Source organism: Rattus rattus, chromosome 16, assembly GCF_011064425.1.
Source record: "Rattus rattus isolate New Zealand chromosome 16, Rrattus_CSIRO_v1, whole genome shotgun sequence".
Taxonomy (NCBI): Eukaryota; Metazoa; Chordata; class Mammalia; order Rodentia; family Muridae; genus Rattus; species Rattus rattus.
Window position 1 is genome coordinate 3,486,088 of NC_046169.1, and position 21,212 is coordinate 3,507,299.

The 21,212-nt window shown below is 46.0% G+C and overlaps 1 protein-coding gene across 1 annotated transcript in view; it reads right to left on the reverse strand.

Annotated features, from left to right (window-relative positions):
• The window catches only part of Fry (FRY microtubule binding protein), a 237,550-nt gene that overhangs the window by 135,636 nt on the left and 80,702 nt on the right, over positions 1–21,212 (reverse strand). The window contains exons 4-10 of the mRNA XM_032886834.1: positions 19,605–19,744; positions 14,491–14,581; positions 14,199–14,278; positions 14,010–14,090; positions 5,749–5,917; positions 1,673–1,765; positions 1,475–1,573 (exon numbers count right to left, since the gene is read on the reverse strand). Of these exons, the coding sequence (XP_032742725.1) occupies positions 1,475–1,573; positions 1,673–1,765; positions 5,749–5,917; positions 14,010–14,090; positions 14,199–14,278; positions 14,491–14,581; positions 19,605–19,744 (753 nt within the window). The remainder of the gene's footprint in view (positions 1–1,474; positions 1,574–1,672; positions 1,766–5,748; positions 5,918–14,009; positions 14,091–14,198; positions 14,279–14,490; positions 14,582–19,604; positions 19,745–21,212) is intronic.

A 21,212-nucleotide genomic window follows, 5' to 3' on the forward strand; every position in this document is an offset into this window, starting at 1 on the left:
TCTGCCTCAGTTCCTGCCTCTAGTTCCTGCCTTGACTCCTACAATCCATTACAGGTTAATGGATTATAACCTGCAAGCCAAACAGTTGCTTCTTTCCCCTCTTCTGCTTTCGGTCAGAGTTTCAGCACAGGATCAGAGAAGCTAGGACAGCCATGAAGGCACACTCGGTTTGAAAATGCTATTGGCTTTCTCACTCATAAACATCTAGTAGTCTGTCTTTGTCTTAGCAGCAGGGTTGTGTGTGTGTGTGTGTGTGTGTGTGTGTGTGTGTGTGTGTGTGTATGTATATGTATATGTATATGTATATGTATATGTATATGTATATGTATATGTATATGTATATGTATAATCTTTCTCCTGCCATCTTCCTGTAATTAAGGGGGATTCCTGAAAGAGCTCTTATGGTCCTGGTAAACACTATCAAGACAAATGTAACCGCAGCAGGAATTCGTTCATGACGGAATAAACAGAGGAGCTGCTGTGCCTTTCCTGTCTAACTGGGCCCCTTTCCCACAGCAACTGGAAAGACAGCAAAACTAGCAACAGGCAGCCATCCAAAGAACATGCACGCACAGCTCGCCCTCATTTTACTTAACCAGGTAGCACATGCCTTGAGGGCTAGGGGAGATTTAAAGGGAAACACACCTATTCCCTTGGACTAGCAAGAAACAATGGCCGACGGATGAGCTTCTGTGGGCCACACTTCAACTCAGCTCTGTTCTTCTTGACACGAGCTTAGTCTTAGAGGACTCTGAAGTACTGGGCCCACTAATGGCATCTCTAAGGCCGCCCAGTAAATGCAAGAAATTAGTCCTCATGACCAACGGGTATAGGTAAATGAGCAAAGCTGGCATTGTTACCCCCTGAAGAACTGGGCGCTGGCTCAGACCCTGACAGGAATGGCCAAGCCTTGGAGTCTAGTATAGACCTGTGGCCGCCTACTGAACTAATACACTATCATGACCATGGCTGGCACACTGCTGCCAATTTATAAACCCAAGTTTAATTCACCATGCGGCAAGCTAAAAGACTTTACATTGCCTTCTGAAGAACTAAACCCAAGCCTTCAGAGACTCTTGCTTATTTCTTCCTCTCTCACTCCTGGGCTCAGTCTGGATTCTGAGTGTCAAGATAGGAACCAGCCAGAACAGGCTCATTCCCCGGACGGAGACGAGAAACTGTTATTATAAACTTTAGCCTTTAGATTTGAAAAACTTCTCAGAAATTCAAACAAAAACTCAGTTTAGCCAACCTCTAAATAAACAGCTGAATCCACGAGACTAGAAAATTCCTCTGAGGGGATGTGGTACGATCCCCGTTTATCAGTTATTCATGGACCTGGGCTAAACACGCGCTCTGAAGTAGGAGAGGCTGACGCAGTTTCCCCATGTGTGGACACTTGCTACTCTCAAGTCGGTTTCTCCCAGGAGCTCTCCACTTGGGACAGCGCTCGGCTCCTCCCACGGTTACCAACCAAGGAATGCTTTTTCCGAGAGGAGAGTTCCAACGTTGTGTCATACAGGCTCTCCACAAAGTTCCTGAGGCAGGGGACGTTGACTTCATTTTTGACAGTCTACAACAGAGAGAGAACTCGTGAGACTATTCCACTCAGGAAACGGCTGGGCGTGCCACCCAGGTTGAAGAAGTTATTAGAAACGAAAACAAAACTCACGGCAGCCACGGGGACGAGGATTTCTACAAAGAGCCCTGCTAAGGCATGCTTGATGTCTTTGTCTTTGACCTCCAGAAAATAATGTGCACATTCCTAGAAAGCAGAGCAAGAGCACAGGGAGGAGACGGAGGTTGAAATACGCACGGGCAATGCACTTAAATAAACCCAATTATCTGTACACGAACACAGCACCTTTTGAGATCTGTTAAAAGCCACTTGTCCTGAAAGGACCAACAGCCATACCCATAGGCATAACTCATGTGTTGGTTGGTTGGTTCATTCATTCACTCGTTCATTCATTCATTCATTCCCAACAGATTTCTATGGCTTCCTTCACCCTCTGTGGGGTCCTGGGCCACTGATCAGGCCACAAACAGGAATCTCTAGAGAGAACAGGAAACTCCTGTCAGGTCTAACTGTGGGACAGCCTTCTTCCTACAGAAGTGTTTACTTTCGGGGCCTACATTCTAGGTGTTTACTATTCCCATCATTCCTTAAGCAAGGCTGGAAGGTTTCCCTTTGTGCGAGGAGGCCTCTGGAACACTTGCCCACTTTCTCTGCCTACAGAGCTCCTGACTACTAGAGTGTGTGTTTTTGGTTGCCTGGGGAACTGATTCTGAAGGAAGGTTGGCCTGCGTGAGTCAGCTGGCCCCTCTCTTATGTTAGTGACCTCTTATGGCTTCCTGTGCTGTCTTCGATCATGAGGTTTATGTCTACACCAACTCTTACCCTTCGTATTTCAACCATTATTGGCAATACTAGGGCACATGCGCACGCACGCGCGCGCGCGCACACACACGCACGCGCGCACACACACACACACGTTCTAAGGTCTTCAGCGTCTCATTGTACCAAATCTCATCCCAGGCTGAATGACCTGAGTCTACAAAGTCCCTAGGACAGACTGACGTCTAGAATGGAGCCTTTGGTCCCCAGAATCCTGGCCCCCTTTCCTGTACTATTCCACACAGGTATATACATAATCTCCCAAGTGGGCATTCACATACATAGACATGTGTGTTGTTTTGCTTTTGATTTTTTTTTGTTCTCCTCCAAGACAAGGTTTCTCTGTGTTGTCTTAGCTGTCCTGGAACTCGCTCTGTAGACCAGGCTGGCCTTGAACTCAGACATCTATCTGCCTCTCCCTCTGAGTACAGGGAGTGCTAAGCGTGTGCACCTCCAGTCTGGTGGATACGTGCGTTGTTAAGTCAGAGTGAGATAATGGTTGACAAGCACTTGAGAGTTGCTCCCTAAGGTTAGTGACATCACCATTTGCAGACAAGGTAACTGAGGCTGGAGTCAGGGAGGTGCTAAAGGAGTCGGCCCTGAATTCAAACCCACCCTAAGGATTAGCTTCCATTCTACAACCAACCTACAGCCTTTTTTTTTTTTTTTTTTTTTTTTCCCGGGGCTGGGGACCGAACCCAGGACCTTGCGCTTCCTAGGCAAGCGCTCTACCACTGAGCCAAATCCCCAACCCCCAACCTACAGCCTTTTAAGGACACGTCCCACCCCAGGGAACTCTGACACTCGTCAGTCTCTCTCAATCTTAGCATCCGCTCTAGTCCTCAACCTAGGCAACCGAGTGACTCTGATACATTCTGTTGTGAATTTGCTTACTGGGAACAGTGCGCCAAACGGATTCATTTAACTTGTAGCCGTTTGTTTCTAGTGACGAACCAGCCTGCCTCCTTCTTGGGTGTGAACTCCATCTTAGATAAAGGCAAATTGGGTTCATCCTACTTACGATTACATCTGTTTCTCAAGGATTGGGCTACGCCTACCTTATCCTTAACTACAAGGTTCTGGACTGCCTGTTTCAGGAAACAGTAACAATATCTTTGTTTCAAAAAGTTGTAACGACCGTCTTGCAACCCTACCTTTGTTTTAAGAGGTTGTTATGACTACCTTGTTACAACCACCTTGCAATCATGCCTTTGTTTCAGAAGGTCCTTATAGCTCACTTGTTCTGCTCCTGTAACTCTTGGCCATCAAACCCCCTATTTGGAAGACCCCCTATCCCTGAGCTATAAAAATCCCATCTTCCTCATGTTCAATGCTGACCTCTTGAATCCTGCCTTAGGGAAAGACAACCTGGGTTATACAAAAAAGCTTTAAGTAACTGCTTGTTTTAATGAGTTTAGCCGCAATGATTTGGGTTGTCTCCTCCCATCTTTGGGATTAACACTAGCTTCTTTTATTCCGCATGATGTTTTAAGGGTCATCTATGTTGCAGCAGATAACTGGAACTCACTAAGCCAAACTACCATGTTGTGGGACAATGCCATGGTTTTGGTTTTTAACCCAAGTTCAGAGATATTTAAACTGCTTCCAATTTTCAGCTACTATTTAAAAAACTCCGCTAGGAGCATGTTCAAGCCTTTGTGTGCACTGTATTTTCACTTTCTTTGGCATGAGGAGTGGACCTGCTGGACCCATTGGTAATTCTAGGTTTAGCCACTGGGGTGTAATAAACACTTTGTCTTTTCTATTAAACACTGTAAAACTTGTGTTTACAACAAATTAACATCTTTTTATCTGAAGCTTGTATGCGAATGTTTTAACGCCCTCCTTCCCCATAAAACCTTTGTTTACTCACAGGCCCTGCTATACTCTCAGAATGTAAAGGGTTAAGGCGGCTACCCTCTTCCCTCTTCAGTTCCTTCGCTGAGTCTTTTAAAACTCACTAATCATGAAAGACTGTGATGTCGGACCCCAGCCAAAGAGGAAAGACAGAGCCACCGTCTATGTTCGAACGAAAGCCAGTCACTTCTTGTCAGTGTGCTTGCTCTCTGGAGTATACCCTCTTGACCAAGTTCTGCCTTGTCTGGACATGTCTACCAGGGTGGTGGTCTCCTGCAACCCCAAACTTATTTCTGACAGGAGGGCTGGGTGTACTGCACCCCAACACCACACTGTTACCCACAGTGTTACCCACACTGGCGGTGCAGAAGTCTAACCTGTCCTCACCCACAGCAATGGTCTCTTTCTGACTGGGACCCTTGGAACTAATTCACACTTCTCAACTCTCGAGGAAGAGCAACACCAATCTCAGTCACAGCAGCGTTAGAGAAATCTCTTCAGACACAGAAACTTTCCTTCAACCCAGTGAAGGCTTGCATTCTGCTACGTTCTCGCAAGTCGGTGATGCTAAGACTACCTTTCACAGTACAGAGGAGATAGATTTCTCCCTTTGTCGAAGTCCTTATGCTTGTGAATGCCAGTATGGCCCACCCAGCGCTGCTGCCTCCATGGTCAACATCAGCTAAGATTAAATCACAGAGTGATATCCATGGGCAAAGGAAGGGGAAAAGTCAAGGGTGCAGCCAAACTCCAAGAGGATTTGAAAGTTTTGATTATGTTTTGGCAATTTGATTATCTGGTGTTAAGACATTTTGCGACTTACCTAAAAGCTAATTTTAAATGTATATTATAGGTATAAATATATTATATAACTATAACATATATGTATGTATATGTAAGTTAAGTGCTGCCGAGATGGTGTTTTGTCCCAGTACATTCCATCTATGTGGAAAGTATCACAAAGGGAACTTTCACTTAAAACCCCCAACGTCCCACAATGGGAGTACACAGAGGGTCCCTGCTCCTTGCTGGCTGTGTGGCTGGCCTGGAAGTTGCCCTCACTGATATGGCCCAGCACCACGAGAAGCTTAGACGGAATCATGCCAGCAAGCACAAGACCCAAATCCAAACCCTGAGCTGGGAGTCTGACGCAGGAGGGCTGCAAGCTTGAGACCAACCAGGTCAATCAAGAGAGATGCAGTTACAATAAAACCTTGATAAAAAGCATGGGGGTTGCAGCTCAGTGGAGAGAGCTTTCTTGGCGTGAAGGAGGTTCTAGATGTAAGCCTGGGTTCTCTGAACATTTTCTATAATGTGAAATGTGCCTTCTACTGAGTGTGTATGGTGCCGCAGCTCTGATAAGTCTGAGCATGGTTGTGGCCCTTCCCGTGTTGGGCGGTGCCTGTGTGGGTTTTTCTTCACTCTAGCTGCAGTGTTTGGCTGGAAGGAACGTCATGAGGGAAACGTCTGTGACTCCCAGGCAGGGACTTCACCTGCATGAACTGGAGGGACGCCTCGAAGTCCTCCACTGGGTACATCTTAATTCGGAAGAATTTTACCCCCATTATTAAGCTGATGATACTTTGCACCACATAGGGGCTCTGCTCTTTCTGCCGTAGCTCCTTCAGCTCTGCCATGAACTTCTTCTTGACAGCAGGGAACCTGAGAGAATATAAAAGAAGTTGTAAATAACAGGTAAGGAAGCCACTATCATGAGGGTGTCCAGCGCCCAAGGATAACAGGGCACAGTGATGGAGCCCTTCAGGTCAGGTGAAGTACAATGGCTGTGGGATCATGAGGATTAGACCTCTGGCATTTGACACAGTCCAGCAGGCCCCTTTCCTCCCTTTGTTCAATGGGACGCTCGGCATCTCTTTCAGACTGAGCCGAGCTGCTGTTTAGACCCTATTGGGATGGTTTAGCTCTAACCTGAGCATACGAAACACACAAACATCCGTCTGTTTTCTCAGCTACCACCAAAATACTTGCAGGTCCCTAGGGCCCAGAGTGTCCGACAGCGAACATCTGCGTGCAGCTCATGGGGTCGGCTATTTCTGACAGTGACCACAAATAATTTTTGGATCTGTATCTCAAAGGATGCCTAAAATACCTCAATTTCCATTGCCAAAGCCCTCTGCTGTTCTTGTGTAATTTTAGGCCAATGATCACGGAAAAATACATTTTAAGTTGAAGGAAAAGTCTGGTAATGGGAAAAATTGAAATTATATCAGAGAAAAGGGAGAAGGCTGGTACGTGCCCGTGACTCCTGCACTCTAGAGGCAGAGGCAGAAAGGAGGCCCATTGGCTCGAGTCTAGCCTGGGCTGGCCAATTGGAGTTAAGATCAGCCCAGACGAAGCGTGCGCAGTAAGTAATGAGTTGGGGCTATCGATGGGAAATGAGATTCTCACAGCACGGACGGGAGATATCGGTCTAGCTCTTGTGCCGTTTAAGGCTCATTGTAGATATAAAGGCTGTGTGGTTTTTATCCAGGGATTAAATGATCAAAGGCGGGGCAGGAACCCCGGGAAGGGATTAATTATTCCCACAACATCGGAGGCTAGGGAGTAGAGCAAACCTAACTTAGGCGGGCAGCCGTGATCATGAAAGACGAACATAAACTCCCCAGATCTGAAGAGTTCAGAGCAACCGTTGTCTCGACGCAGACATCACAGGGCCCCGACAGGAAGCAGAAGTGGGCGCGGGGTACTCTGCTGGCAGACGCAGGATGGGGGTGCTGCAGTGTCCCCCGTCACAGCTTACTAAACCTTCCATTTTACAGGGTTTCTAATGCTTGCTGCATTCTTTGTAGAGCGGCAGCTGGGCAGAAGGGCAAATGCCCACGTGAGGATCAAACGCATTAGAGTGAGGTATTCTCCCTCGGGCTGGTGACTCGGCTAAGGGCTCACTCCTGATCTGAGGTGGCATTTTAAGGATTTCCATAAAAACATCCACTCCCCGGACGACATTTCAAACTGGCCCATCTTGCCGTCTCTGACATTTCCTGAATACTTGGGAGGAAATATTGGTTGCACTACATTTTATAAGTAAAATATACCACAGGGACTGTAAAATTGTGATTTTGTCTTTCAGATGAAGATACTGATAAAGATTAAAATGTATTAAATTTAGAAAGCTTGATTTGGTGTCAGGTAGTGCCTGTTTGAGTGGAAAGTGAGAATCGAGCTCCTGAACATTCTAAAATATAAATCCTAAGTCCCAGTGACGCCATTCTATTCTATGTCATGTGTGTATATGTGTGTGTATGTGTGGGGTGTGTGTGTGTGAGTGTATGTGTGTGTGTGTGTGTGAGTGTATGTGTGTGTGTATGTGTGTGTGTGTGTGTGTGTGTGTGTATGTGTGTGTGTGTGTATATATGTGTGTGTGTGTGTGTATGTGTGTGTGTGAGTGTGTGTGTGTGTGAGTGTGTGTGTGTGTGTGTGTGTGTGTGAGTGTGTGTGAGTGTGTGTGTGTATGTGTGTATAGTACGTATGTACTATACCGGCTGGTTCTGTGTGTCAACTTGACACAAGCTGGAGTTATCACAGAGAAAGGAGCCTCAATTAAGTAAATGCCTCCATGAGACCCAGCTGTAAGGCATTTTCTCAATTAGTGACCAAGAGGGGAGGACCCAGCCCATTGTGGGTGGTGCTGACACTGGGCTGCTGGTCTTGGGTTCTATAAGAGAGCAAGCTGAGCAAGCCAGGGGAAGCAAGCCAGTATGTAACATCTCCTCCATGGCCTCTGCATCAGCTCCTGCTTCCTGACCTGCTTGAGTTCCAGTCCTGACTTCCTTTGGTGATGAACAGCAATGTGGAAGTGTAAGCTGAATAAACCCTTTCCTCCCCAACTTGCTTCTTGGTCATGGCATTTGTGCAGGAATAGAAACCCTGACTAAGACACGTACACAACATATATATATATCTCACATATGTTAAGATGGCAAAAATGACCACAGAGGCCAACAGACATCTAGGAAGAGTCTGCAGCACTTCAACCACACACCATGATGCTTTAATCCTCAGGGCAGGCCCATGAAGGGGGATGGTTGCTTCCTTTTCAAACATCAAGGCTTCAAGCCCTAACAAAGCTGGACAGCTGATCGATGATGGAGCTGGTGCCTGAAGGCCATGGCTGACCTCAGACTTCCCTCCTCTTAATGCCCTGCGACACACTAAGGCTAAATCCAGGACTTTTAAAGTGTCTTCCCTATGTGGTCAAGGTCTGAAAACTCACTTAAAATATATCTTCTAGCCCCTGCCTAGATTTACACTATGGGTTGTTCATGCCTAAAATCTCAGAATGACCATTTTGAAAGGTGGTCTTCCCTATGGCTGGGATCAAGGTCATGGAAAACAGATAGGTAAAGCCTTAAAAAGGCTACTTCTGCACAGAGGAATTGGCCCTGCCAACACCTTAACCTGACGCCCCAAACTCTGAAGAAATAAACATCTGTCAGGAAAGCTCTCCAGTCTGTCACCTTTGTTATGCGTCCCCAGCATCCTGACCTATCACTCGGGCAACCATCGGGCCAGCTGATGCACACAGCTTGAAAGTGAGCTGACCCGACCTGACGGACCAAGACACTTTCCTCAACGACTCAAGTGAACACCGTGTGGATAAAAACACAGACATCGGCGTGGCATCCTGGCCTGGGGTACAGGTCTGTAAGTGCCAGCTCCTCAGGAGACTGAGGCAGGATTGGGAGTTTTAAGGGTTGTAGTCTGCCAGAGATACTGAGAGTTCCAGGCCAGCCTGGGAAACACAAGAAGAGGAGGACTGGGTATGGATCTGCAGCAGTGTTTCCCAGCATGCCTGAGGGCCTAAGTTTAATGGTGGTCGTTGGGCTAACATATGAAAGGCCCGAGGTTCAATTTCCACTACCAAAGGAAAAAAGGAAGAGAGAAAAGAAGGAAGGAAGATAGGAAGGGAAGGAGGGAGGGAGGAAGGGAAGAAGGAAGGACGGACGGACGGACGGACGGAAGGACTTTGGAAAGAGAAAGAGGAAGAGAAACGGGTTGGGGAGGGTGGGGAGAAAGGTTCTTAACTTGAATGTTACAATTCACCCCTTTCCTGCTTACCATCAGACACCTCTGGCTACATGCACACTTCACAAGATCAGGCACACAGTGGGTACTCAGTAACTATGCTGAGAGCCTTGACTGACGAGAGTGGGGAGTCTGTTGACATGGGGGTGTTAAGCAGGTGCTGTGCACACGCCCTTGTGCGTCCACTCTAAGGACATCATTGAGAAGTGTCTCAGAGCGAAAACGGTTAGAACATGTTAATATTAAATGTTATTAACATCAATTCACGTCTCCGGTTGGACACAGGCATTTCTCATAGGAAAGGCCTGCAGTTAAACATTTATTATTTTAATCCTCATCTGCTGCTAACACGGAGGGGTAAAAAGGGCAGGCTGCTTACGTAACTCGGTACGTCAATACGATAATAATTACTTTTTCATTTAGAAATAGACACAACTATTTTTTACTTGTTCCACATAACAGAAACATGTTATTTAGGGATTCAACTAACCTGCAGATCTATTTCCAATTAAAATCTAATTTCCTTTATAATGATCTTCTCAATTTGTGATATTCTATGAGACTCACATAAAGGGGCCTGCAGAAATTACTCAGTGGTTAAGAGCACCGGCTGCTCTTACAGAGATCCTGGGTTCAATTCCATGTGTAACTGCAGTTTCAGGGGATCTGGCGCCCCTTCTGGCCTCCGCATGTACTGCACCCCATGGAACACATACAAAGCATCCATGGACAAGAAAGAGAGAGAGAGAGAGAGGAAGGAAGGAGAGGAAGGAGAGAGGAAGGAAGGAAGGAAGAAAGAAAGACAGAGAGGGAGGGAGGGAGGGAAAGGGAAAGGAAGGAAAAGAAAAGAAAAGGCAAGCCTTTGTTTTAAGACGTATAGTTAGTTCATAGTTATAGAGGAAAAGAAAAGAAAACCCAGTTTCCAAATCTAGGCACCTTTGAAGCAATCATCTAAACACCTGTATCAAATTTTTCTAAATTCACGTTGGAAGAAATTAGTATTATATTTGAATAGCTCCATATCAAAACAGACCTTAAAGGCAAGAGATTAAGTGGCATTGCCACTGCAAAGGTTAAACACCAGACCAAAGGTTAAAACTCCAAGACCAAACGGAGCCCCAGTAACCGAGTCACAAGGAGGAGGGGAGCTGCTATTCAACCTAAAATCAGAAGGAGATGGTTCAGCCTTACTAAGGGGGGAGAAGCACACTGTCAGCCACGTGCCCTTTCTCTCCCTCCTGATCTCGCGGAAAGTAGAACCTGTCCAATGAAACAATAAAGTGGCGTCCCTGGTACGTAGAGACGCTTCACGTGCGGTGCTGACGTAAGGCTGTGCCGTCTGTCAACGAAGACAAGCGCGTTGCCCGGCTGAGAACGTCTCATGGGCTGTCTGAGTCCCTGAACGCTTTAACAGCGGACTGGCCAGAGTATCTTCTAAGTTTATAATTGACTTTGAAAACATCGATACAGTACTGAAGAGAAACAAACAGCCTTTAATGACAGCAATTAAGGAATTTGTCAATGCAATGAAAGTGATATAATTTGAGATGTTTCTTTTTCCTTTCTTTCTTTCTTTTCTTTCTTTCTTTCTTTTTTTTTTTTTTTTTTTTTGTCAGGGTTTCTCTGTCTAACCCTGGCTATCCAGGAACTCACTCTGTAGACCAGGCCAGCCTCTCTCTGGCAGCAATCCTTCTGCTCTAGTCACTTGGGTTTTGGGACGATGGGCTTGAGCTGTCATACTTGATACTTGTCACCACACTTGTTTAGAGCCCGCCTAGCCTTGGTCATTTGAAAATATGCAGTATTATGTATTATTCATAAAAACTAAGAGAAGTATAAACATTATATTTTTTTGTTATTTTAATGTACCAAACTTTCCATGTTATAACATGAGAAGAATGTGCTAGTATAATTACAAATACTCTGAGATTTTCCAGAGGCTGATGAGTTCAGTAAGTACACATATTGATCTCCTCTAAAAATCATTTCAAGGTACGCATGGATTAATGACCAGATAATGGCAGCTTTATTCAGCCTAATGCAAATATAGTCACTACTCAATTAAATAAAATCTTTCTAAAATGCATCATTCCTCCTTACCCTAATGACTCGTAAACCATTATAGATTTTTTTCAAGTATATTTGAGACTCAAGCACAGTGGCCCTCAGTGCCTGTGGTAGCCAGGAGAGGGCGTCATATCCCCTGGAACTGGAGTTACAAGTGGCTGTGAGCCTCCGTGTGCTGGGAACTGAACTCGGGTCCTCTGACAAGCTCTCCAGCCCCTGCCATTTAAAGTGTCCTTCATCTGATTCTCCTCTGTGACTGTCTGCCATTGACCGTGATACTTCTCCCTGATGTCAGCGCCTAGCCCTCCAGACGCCCCCCTCCACTCTCTAACGCTGATGCTTTCCTGTGTTAGAAAGCAGACAACTCATTTACTGGAAAGACGGATCAGAGAGAGGAGAAACTGCTGCAAGCCATGGCGGGGGTGATTCTATTTTCTATGATCTTATGGTTTTCCCAGGGTTAGGTGGACTTGTGTAAGTATTTGAAAAATTTTTTGGAGGGGCTTAGGAAGTAAAGGTGCTTGCGGCCAAGCCTGATGACCTGAGTTTAGTTCTCAGGACTCTATAGCGGAGAGAATCGATTTTTGTCAATTGTTTGTGCCCCCTAATAAAAGGATGATGATGATGAAGATGATGATGATGATGATGATGGAAAAAGTTTATTTTGATAAGTTATGCACTTCTATGCTAAGTGAGGAAATTTCACTTCTCTGGGGTGGGGGTAATTTTCTTTTTTACTGTTCCCTGAACGATGCAGCCCATTAACTGTTTACTCAGCAATCACACGGTATCAGGGGTTATAGGTTACCCAGAGTGATGTAATGTATGGCTGGAGAGCAAAGATTATGTGTAAAGACCTCATATCTCTCTGCACTGGCCTCGGGCATCCCAGACTTTGGTGACCACGGGAACAAGGCATCTGGGAGCAAACTCAAGCGCACACAGCGAGGACACCTGTACTAACACTACACAGTTTCCTCTTTAGATGAAGTTGTACGGCCAGGTTTAAAGATAATTTTTAATTTTTTAGAACTTTTTTTAACCGTTGGAGCATCCCCCACCTGTACCTAATGTGTTTGGATGAAACCCAGTCCAAGGCTCCCTCCAGCTCCTCTCCTATCTCCCGGTCGCTTTTCCTTCCCAACTTCATGTGCACTTTTAAAAAGCCCACTGAGCTCACACAGTGCCGTGGTACCAGAGAACACGAACAAACAGGCAGACTCTCCAGACCCCAGCCCTGAAACCTGATCCCCTCTCCCCAGCAGCCATGGGTGAGAGTTCCCCCGGCGGTAGAGTTCGTGTCCCCTCACCGTCCCCCCCAGCGAATCCATGTGTGTCCCCCCTCCAGGGCCCCCCCAGAGTTCATGAGTGTGTCCCGCCCCCCTCCACCGTCCTCCCCCCCCCCGCCCCCTCCCCCCCTTCATGGGTCCCCCCCCCCGCCCCCTCCGTCCCCCCCCCGCCCCGCCCCCGTCCCCGCCCCCGCCCTCCCTCCCCCCCCCGTCCCCCCCACCCCGTCTGCAGGGATGGGGCTGGCTCCATCTTATGCAGGTCTTAAACCTGGCGCCCTAGCTGCTTCCGTTCATAGGTGCAACAGCCCTGTCGTGTCCGGCAAACACTGTTTCTCGGCAGGCAGCCACTGCCTCCGGTCCTTAACCGTCTTAATGCTTTCTTCCTTGACGCTCCCTGGACCTTAGAGACATGGAGCATGATATGGGTGTCTCACTTAGAGCGAGCCTGCCATGATATCTTCCTCTGTACGTTGACCAGTTGCGAGTCCCAATTATTGCCATTGACTGCAAAAAGAACCTCCTCTAATGGGGGTGGAGGGATGCACTAACTTATGGGCATGAAGAATTCCATCTCTTGAAGATAGACCTCTCTGTCTCTTTCTGTCTGTCTCTCTCTGTCTCTGTCTCTCTCTCTGTCTCTCTCTCTCTCTCTCTCTCTCTCTCTCTCTCTCTCTCTCTCTCTCTGCACTTCACAAGGACTGAGGCATTATTCGCTACAATCTGTTCCCTTGGCCTGAATTCGCACCATGTCCTTAGCTCATTTTACCTGACCTAGACATTCGAGCTCTCAACTCGCCTACCTCTGCGTCCTATGGAATGAAGACTGGTAAGTCGGGTGTGGCACCCATCCGGAACGAGTTTATCAGTGCTCACGGTCTAACATGGCGCTGCCCTAGCCTGCTAAGTGTCACGGGGCCAGATAAATTTAGCAAGGAGAATTTCTCCCCCGACTTGTTTCCATGACAGTGTCTGGGACATTTTTAGCTTGGCTGAATTAAGTAAGGTCTGTAGTAAGGGGGACATTGTAGAATGGAATTTTCCCACTTACGGGTGATAGATTGTAACTATCTGATCCTGGTAGATTAAAAAAAAAAACAAAACTGAAAAACTAAAAAACCATCTTTGGAGTATTTGAGCAGAGAGAAAATAATCTGGTCACGTCCATTTTCTTTTTTCCTCTTAGGAACAGTGGCCTGAAACGCAGGGATGTGGTGGAAATCTTGCCCAACTGCTAGGATGGACCTGCCTTGAAGGAGCCTCTAGTTGGCTTCAGGATGTGCATGTGTACGAAGCTCAGTTCCCATGCAAACCTTTCTGTAAGTTAGAGGCTGCAGGGCTCAGCGCTCACTCACTTGGCTTGGGCCAGCACTCCGATGACCTCTGCGTACAGATCTGCTACAATGTGCATGTTGCCAGTGTTGGGACCCAGGTACCTGAGTGAAATGGAATTAGACAAGTTAGGTGGCCGGAAAAGACCAATGAGCTAACTCAGAAGTAAGCATTCGACTTTGTCAATACTCTAAGGAGAGACATCAGCTTACCCTTCTTTGTACTTAAAGTGCTTGAAAGCCAAGTTAATAATATCGTGTACTAAGCTGTCTATAACAGGATGAAGGGGGATCTGAAAAAAAAAAAAAGATGACATTGAATTTGGAAGAGACGATTAAACAGCCTGTCTATAACAGTCACTCCAATAATGACGTGTGACCTACTATAGTCAATGGACAGGATTCACACTGCCCAGCATTTGGAATTCATAAGCTATAGACTCAGAGTTCTAAAACGTAGTCTGACAATGTGTTAATAGGAAGTGATAGCCAATGAATCACTCACCTGCTTCAAGACTTCTATTAACACTAAAGAGAAGATAAAATCGATGGCGAGGTCCCGTCTCTCCATCAAATAGTCTCGCTGCTGCTCGTCACTGCAAAGTTTAAGACAAAGGTACTTTTAGGGTGAAATGGACCAATCAGAAGACTGCTCCCAGCCCCACCCCACTCTCCTCCCTGGACCACCCTGCTATGATGAGATCATGTGTTATCTGCACAGGAAGGCTGCTGCTGCCTTTACCATGGTTCAATGGGCCATATTTGCCAGAATATCTGACTTTACAAAGTGCCAACCGTACAGCCATCCGTGGGTCTGGAGCCTCATTCTGTGAACTTTCCTATAGTCGCCCTACAGCCCAGGCGACTGTTCATAAGATACAATCCATATACGAGACAGAGCTTCCACGGTGGGGGTGCGCATTCAAAGGACCTTGGGACATAAGATAGCGATGTAGTTAACGGGCTTCACATCTCAGATCCTAGCTCAGATCACCTCAGATCCTAGCTGAGGAGAAGCTGGAAGCAGTGGAAGCAAAGGACACGGCAGGAACAGAGGTAAGCCAGCGCTTCTTTCTGTTCTTTCTGGTGGTCCCTTTGTCACTTGAGACTTAATGGTGGGAGGGAGGGAGGGAGTGATGGAGGGAGAGGTGGAGTCATTTGCACTCCATTTGTCATTTGTAAGGCTAGGGAGCAGAAGAAGGCATGCCCAGGGAAACGCACAATCTCCACACCTGCTTTCTCCATGTCTCGACCCTCAGTGGTGCCTGCTGCAGTAACCGTGGTATGGAAAGGTCACCCAACTTAAAATTCTGCCACTTCTACCTTTTCCAACCCTGAAAACGAAATGCTAGCAATACGGACTGAGTGGCCTCCTCCAAAATGCCAGATGCCTTCTGACTTCGGAGTCTTTGTACACACAACATCGTGGGGATAAGACCCAAATCTAAACATGAAATTCCTTACGTCTCCCGAATTCCTTCCGTGTGGCCTGATGGTGTTAGCATGTGCTGAGCACACCGCTCGCTGTGTCGCCTGTGTCTGATGCGGGACATCAGCTGTGGGAGCGTTTACTTTTGGCCTTCCTGTTGGCATCAAACCTTTATTTATTTATTTATCTTTATTTTGGAACATTTCAGTTTGGGGATTTTTTTTTTTCCAAGAGAGATGGTCAACTTTACTTAAACGAAGATTTGTGGTGGTCAGGCATATATATTATTTAGTGTCATCTCCTAAACACGTACAGGGTCCATATTTGTTGAGGATGGTGGGATATACATTTCTTTGGAAGGTATTTTCAGAATAAGTCAAAGGAATTTAAAGTATGAAATGCTTATGTGTCTAGGAATGAAGAGTAAGAGGGAAACAAGGTGGGGTTTAAGACACTCTCTCTGTGTGTCTCTCGTGTCTCTGTCTCTCTGTCTCTCTCTGTCTCTCTCTCTGTCTGTCTGTCTCACACGCACGCACGCACACACACACGAACTTCCGCAAAGTGCCTGTATGAAGTCACATCTTGGTGGGTTGGTGAGGTTAAGAGAGGAAGCCTTGGGATTGCTTTTCCAAGGGAAATCATTTCAGATCATTTCTGAGCAGCGAGGCAGGAGGAAGCGTGTAACCAAATGGATCCGAGGTCGTTCGAGACACACTTGAGCTCGATGCTAGAAAGCGCTGCTGGGAACAGACGTTGTACAAATCTGTGTTCAAAAAGAGTGTTGTCCAATCAAGACTCCAGCATACGTCTCACAAGATGGACAAAGGAGGTTGGAAAGCAAGGGCAAGAAGGCTCTGAAGACAGCAGCAGCAGAGAGCGGATCGGCAAGGGTCCTTTAACGTGGCCAGAGAAGGCGAGCGTCTGCCTGAAGTGAAAGATTCACCACCCAAGCTCCACTCCTGGAACCCATGGTGGAGGTGACTCCCCAAAGCTGCCCTGTGACAATTACACATGTGATCATGCTCCCCCTGCCCCGCCCTGGCTCCTCACCTCTACCCAGTAATGATGATCATAATAATACAATGATGATGATAAGAATAAAAATGAAACAGAATTGTTTCTAAAAGTGCCCAGAGAACCCCAAGAAAAGGGTAATTCCTGGCTGGGAAAAAACAAAAACAAAAAATAAAATCAAATCAAACATTTTAAAACTCTGATTTTATTTAATAAGGTAAATTATGCCTTCAGATAAAAGATATATACTTTTCTAGTAGTGAATACATTTTATTACCTACAACTGACAGGAGCTAGAGACATCTAACAAATGCTTTTACAGTGAAAAATGCTGCTACTACTCTAATCTTAGATCCATGACCCAGTGACAGTTCCTCCACTCAGACTGTTTTCCCTCACTCAGGCCTCTCTCTCAAGTTGCCATTTTATTCACAGCCTAGCTAGACACAGACTCATTCATTCTCTCTCTCTCTCTCTCTCTCTCTCTCTCTCTCTCTCTCTCTCTCACACACACACACACACACACACACACACACACACACACACACACACACACACACACAGTTTCTCTGTGTAGCCCTGGCTGTCATAGAACTTGCTCTGTAGACCAGGCTGGCCGCCTCCCAATTGCTGGGATTAAAGATGTGCACTAAGGCCGCCCGCCATCTGGCTAGATTCTCTTATCTCACATGTTGAAGTATAGCTAACACGCTACTGAGGTAAATTTTACTGTTCTAATTCTGTGGACATCTGACCTCAAAATTGACCCTGGTTTCCTGCCAAGGACCAATAGTGATTAAAAACCAAACCCAGAAACAAAGACAAACAAACCCAAACAACAACAACAAAAACAACAACAACGGGGCTGGGGATTTAGCTCAGTGGTAGAGCGCTTGCCTAGCAAGCACAAGGCCCTGGGTTCGGTCCCCAGCTCGGAAAAAAAAAGAAAAAAAAAAACACAACAACAGCAACAAACCTTGCATTTTCAACTCATCGAGAATCTAGTTTTAGTGATTGAATTCTGACAGGGCAGAGGAAAAAGACCAAACTCATTTAGTTCAATTATTACAAATGGCTGCTGGGTCCCTGTGGGGAGCCACCCTCAGGGGAGTCTCTCTCCCACTCACAAGCCAATGCTTCTGATGGGAGGAAGTGATTGCATGAATTTACTGCAAACCATTTTCAGACACATAATGGAAATTCTGTCGTCAAATTTGAATATGTTAAAAAGTTATTCTTGAAGAGAGACTGCTAAAGGGGCCGGAGAAATGGCTCAGTAGTTAAGATCACTGGCTGCTCCTGCAGGGGACCAGGCACTCGCATGGTGGCTCACAACCATCTATAAGTTCAGTCTCAGGGAATCTGACGCCCTCTTCTGGCCTCGACAGGCACCGCATGCATGTGGTGTACATACATGTGTGCAGGCAAATTCTTATAGGCACAAAATAAAAATAAAAATCTAAACAAAGGGAAAGATTAAGGAAAGACGGGTAATGGGAGGAGGCTTTCTTTTTGGAGGCAGAAAACACTGGACTTAGTGGTGTCAGCTGTTTAGTGCTGGGAATCATCTAAGACCAGGGAACACATACTTCAAAGCAGTGGCTGTCACAGGATGTCGTATACTGTGCTTGGGTACTTCTTGCAAGCTCATGTCTCTAACCCCAGTACTTGGGAAGCTGGAAAAGAAGGTCTGTCCGGTGCATCGGGCTAATCCGGCTAGAGAGTGAGGCTCTGGTTTTAGTTGTTTTTCTGTGCTTTTTTTTTTTTTTTTTAATTCCTTCAACTAAAATATACTCAGTGTGGGAAAAGGTATCCATCATCTTCTGGAACAAAGTAATCAATATGATTGACTGTTGCAGAAACTCAAGTTTTAGCAAACTAACTTACAGGCCCAAAAGAAACGTGTTTGATAGAATTACAGGTCTTAAGTTTCAAAAAGAAAACTTTAAACATAGTATCAGGGTTATCGGGAAGAACAAAGGCTAAACCCCTTGAAAGCAGTGGTGGGTATCTGATTTTTAGTAGCAGATTTCAAGTTACCGTGTTTAAAAGCACTTTAAAAAAAAGTACAATCAATTCCTGTGGAGAAACAGAACTAGTTTCAAGGTAGCCTCTTTTTCCTTTGAGATTCATATTATTTTTAACTACATGTATGTATGGGTGTGCATGTGAGTGCAGGTATCCAGAGAGGTAATGAGAAATCTGATCCCCAAAGACCCGGGACATAGGTGGCTATAAGATTCCTGATGTGGGTATCGGGGCCCAGCACAGGTCCTCTGCAAGAGCAGTATTTATTTTCAAACTCAGTCATCCCTCCAGTCCATAATTTCATTTTTTAAAAGTTATGTTAAACCTTCTTCATATCCATAATTTGTTTCTTTCTTTGCTATAGTACCATACCTTAACTTCGAACTTAGGAAATTCAGTGTTTGCCTACTATCTGGGGTCACGCGCTGACTTGATCCTATAAGAATGCCAAACAGCTCCCGTGGTAGTAAATTCCACTTCTCAAACCCACAGGGGAGACAGACCATGGAATGCTCGGACAGTCTTCATTCGGCAGTGGAGTTGCAGGCATGAATTTAACCCCTACATTTGAACCCTCTCTCTGAGGTACAGAGAGATAGCGAGCCGTAGGACTCCCTCCCCGTAGCCCGGTGTCTTTCCACCATGGTTCCCTAAGCACTCCAGGTTACCTTGGTAACAGGCTAATATTCAACTATCTGATGGAGTCACTGGGCTTGCAGTGGCCTGATCTTGACTATAGACCTAGGAAGGGGGGGCTGTGGAGGGAAGAAGAAAGCAATATGATGACCCAGGGCCCACTGTAGTCTGTGCTGACAAATATATAAATGAGGCCGGTGCGTTTCCAACTGGAGCCAGAAGGCGGGGATAAGATGCTCCAAATACTTCACCTGCTATGGACCAGAGCGCACCACATAATTTGCAGGGGCTCTTCCTGGAATGTCGGAGAGCCCCATGTGCTACATAACTTTCATTTTGATGCATGAGGAAAGACAGGGGCAAGAGCATGACAGGCATGAGAGAGAGAGAGAGAGAGGGAGAGGGAGGGAGGGAGGGAGGGAGGGAGGGAAGGAGGGAGAGAGAGAGAGAGAGAGAGAGAGAGAGAGAGAGAGAGAGAGAGAGAGAGAGAGAGAGAGGGAGAGAGAAAGTACCTTTTGGACTTATTGCTCGTTCGTGGTCTGTACTCGTGTGATTCGTCCTCCATGCCGTTCTGCCTTTTGTACCAGTCAAACAGTGTTCGCAGGATGGAGGGCAGGCAGTACTCAGAGAGGGAACTCATGGAGCTGATGACCTTAGGGACAGAGAGACACAGGCCATCAGAAGATTTGCTGGCAAGGCCAGTCCCCAGACACTGGCTGTTGAATAAATGATCAACCACCAACAATGTACACCACCGAGTTTCCTACACGTGCCCAGACGTCTCTTTCATAAGTACGTATGTCAAGTCACTTAGCACCAAAGACACTCTTCACATAATAATCCTGTGACTCACAGCACACCTGACCCCTGACCACCGGTCACTGTGGCAATTGGATGGTCCCCGCACCTGAATTCTTCATGAAACCAAAAGTATTATTTTATTGTGTCCTCTACCATATTAACCCTGTGCTGTTTCCGTCTTTGAAAGTCCTTAGGGTATAAATAAATATAACTCAAACATATTAATCATTCGAGCAAAACAGGCAAAGCAGTTTCCCAAACGAATAACCTTCACAACAACAACTGTTGTTATTTTCTCCCAATAGGCAATCATTGGAACTCTGCCCCCAATCAGGCTCCAGGTACCAATGAGTAAGGACAGTTTGATTTTATTGCTCTAAAGGAAAATTAAAAAATTTATTTATTTGTTGTTTGAAACCCTCAATAACTTACTTCCGCAGCTAAGCAAGCTTGGTGTAGCTTCCCTTTAAAGTGAAGAGGTCTTGTGAGCAAACTCTCCACCGTCACTTCTAAAACCGTTAGGGGAGCGAGCAGGGCTTGCCCCTCAGAGTCTATTACTCAACGCCTTGGTCTCCTTCTCTCATGACAACAGTTGTAAGCACACGCATAGCTGCTATGCGTTACCTTTAGACATAGGTCAGTAGAAGTGGAAAAATAACAAGAATGTTGTATTTAGACCATTCTGTGAATCTGGTTATCAGGATTTTCAAATGGAAATCAACCTGTTTATTTAGAAACACAACAGTGGCCTTTATCCTCCCTAGTTACGTCCGCACCATAATACGTTTTCCTGTCCTGTCCATCCATATAACATAACTGTCTGGAGGAAAGCAAGTCGTGGTATATTACGGGACAGATCTCTAGATTTTGCTAAAGTTATTCCAATATAAGACAGAATATTTTATGTCTGGAAAGATGGCTCAGTGGTTAAGAGCACGGGCTGCTCTTGCAGAGGACCTGGGTTTAGTTCCCAGCACACACATGACAGCTCACAACTGTCTGTATATAACTCCGGTTTCAGGGGACCTGACACCCTGTTCTGGCCCTCATGGGCTCTGCACACATGTGGTACACATACGTGCATACAAGTAGGAACTCATACACAACCTTTTAAAAGTAAGGAAAATTTAGCCAGGTACAGTGGTGCATTCCTTTAACTCCAGCACAGAGGCAGGGGGCAGGGGGCAGGGGTCAACGGTCAACGGTCAACAACAGATCTCTGAATTAAGGCCAGCATGGTCTACACAATGAGTTTCAAAACAGCCAGGGCTACACAGAGAAACCTCTTCTTGACAAAACAAACAAAAAATCAAAATAAA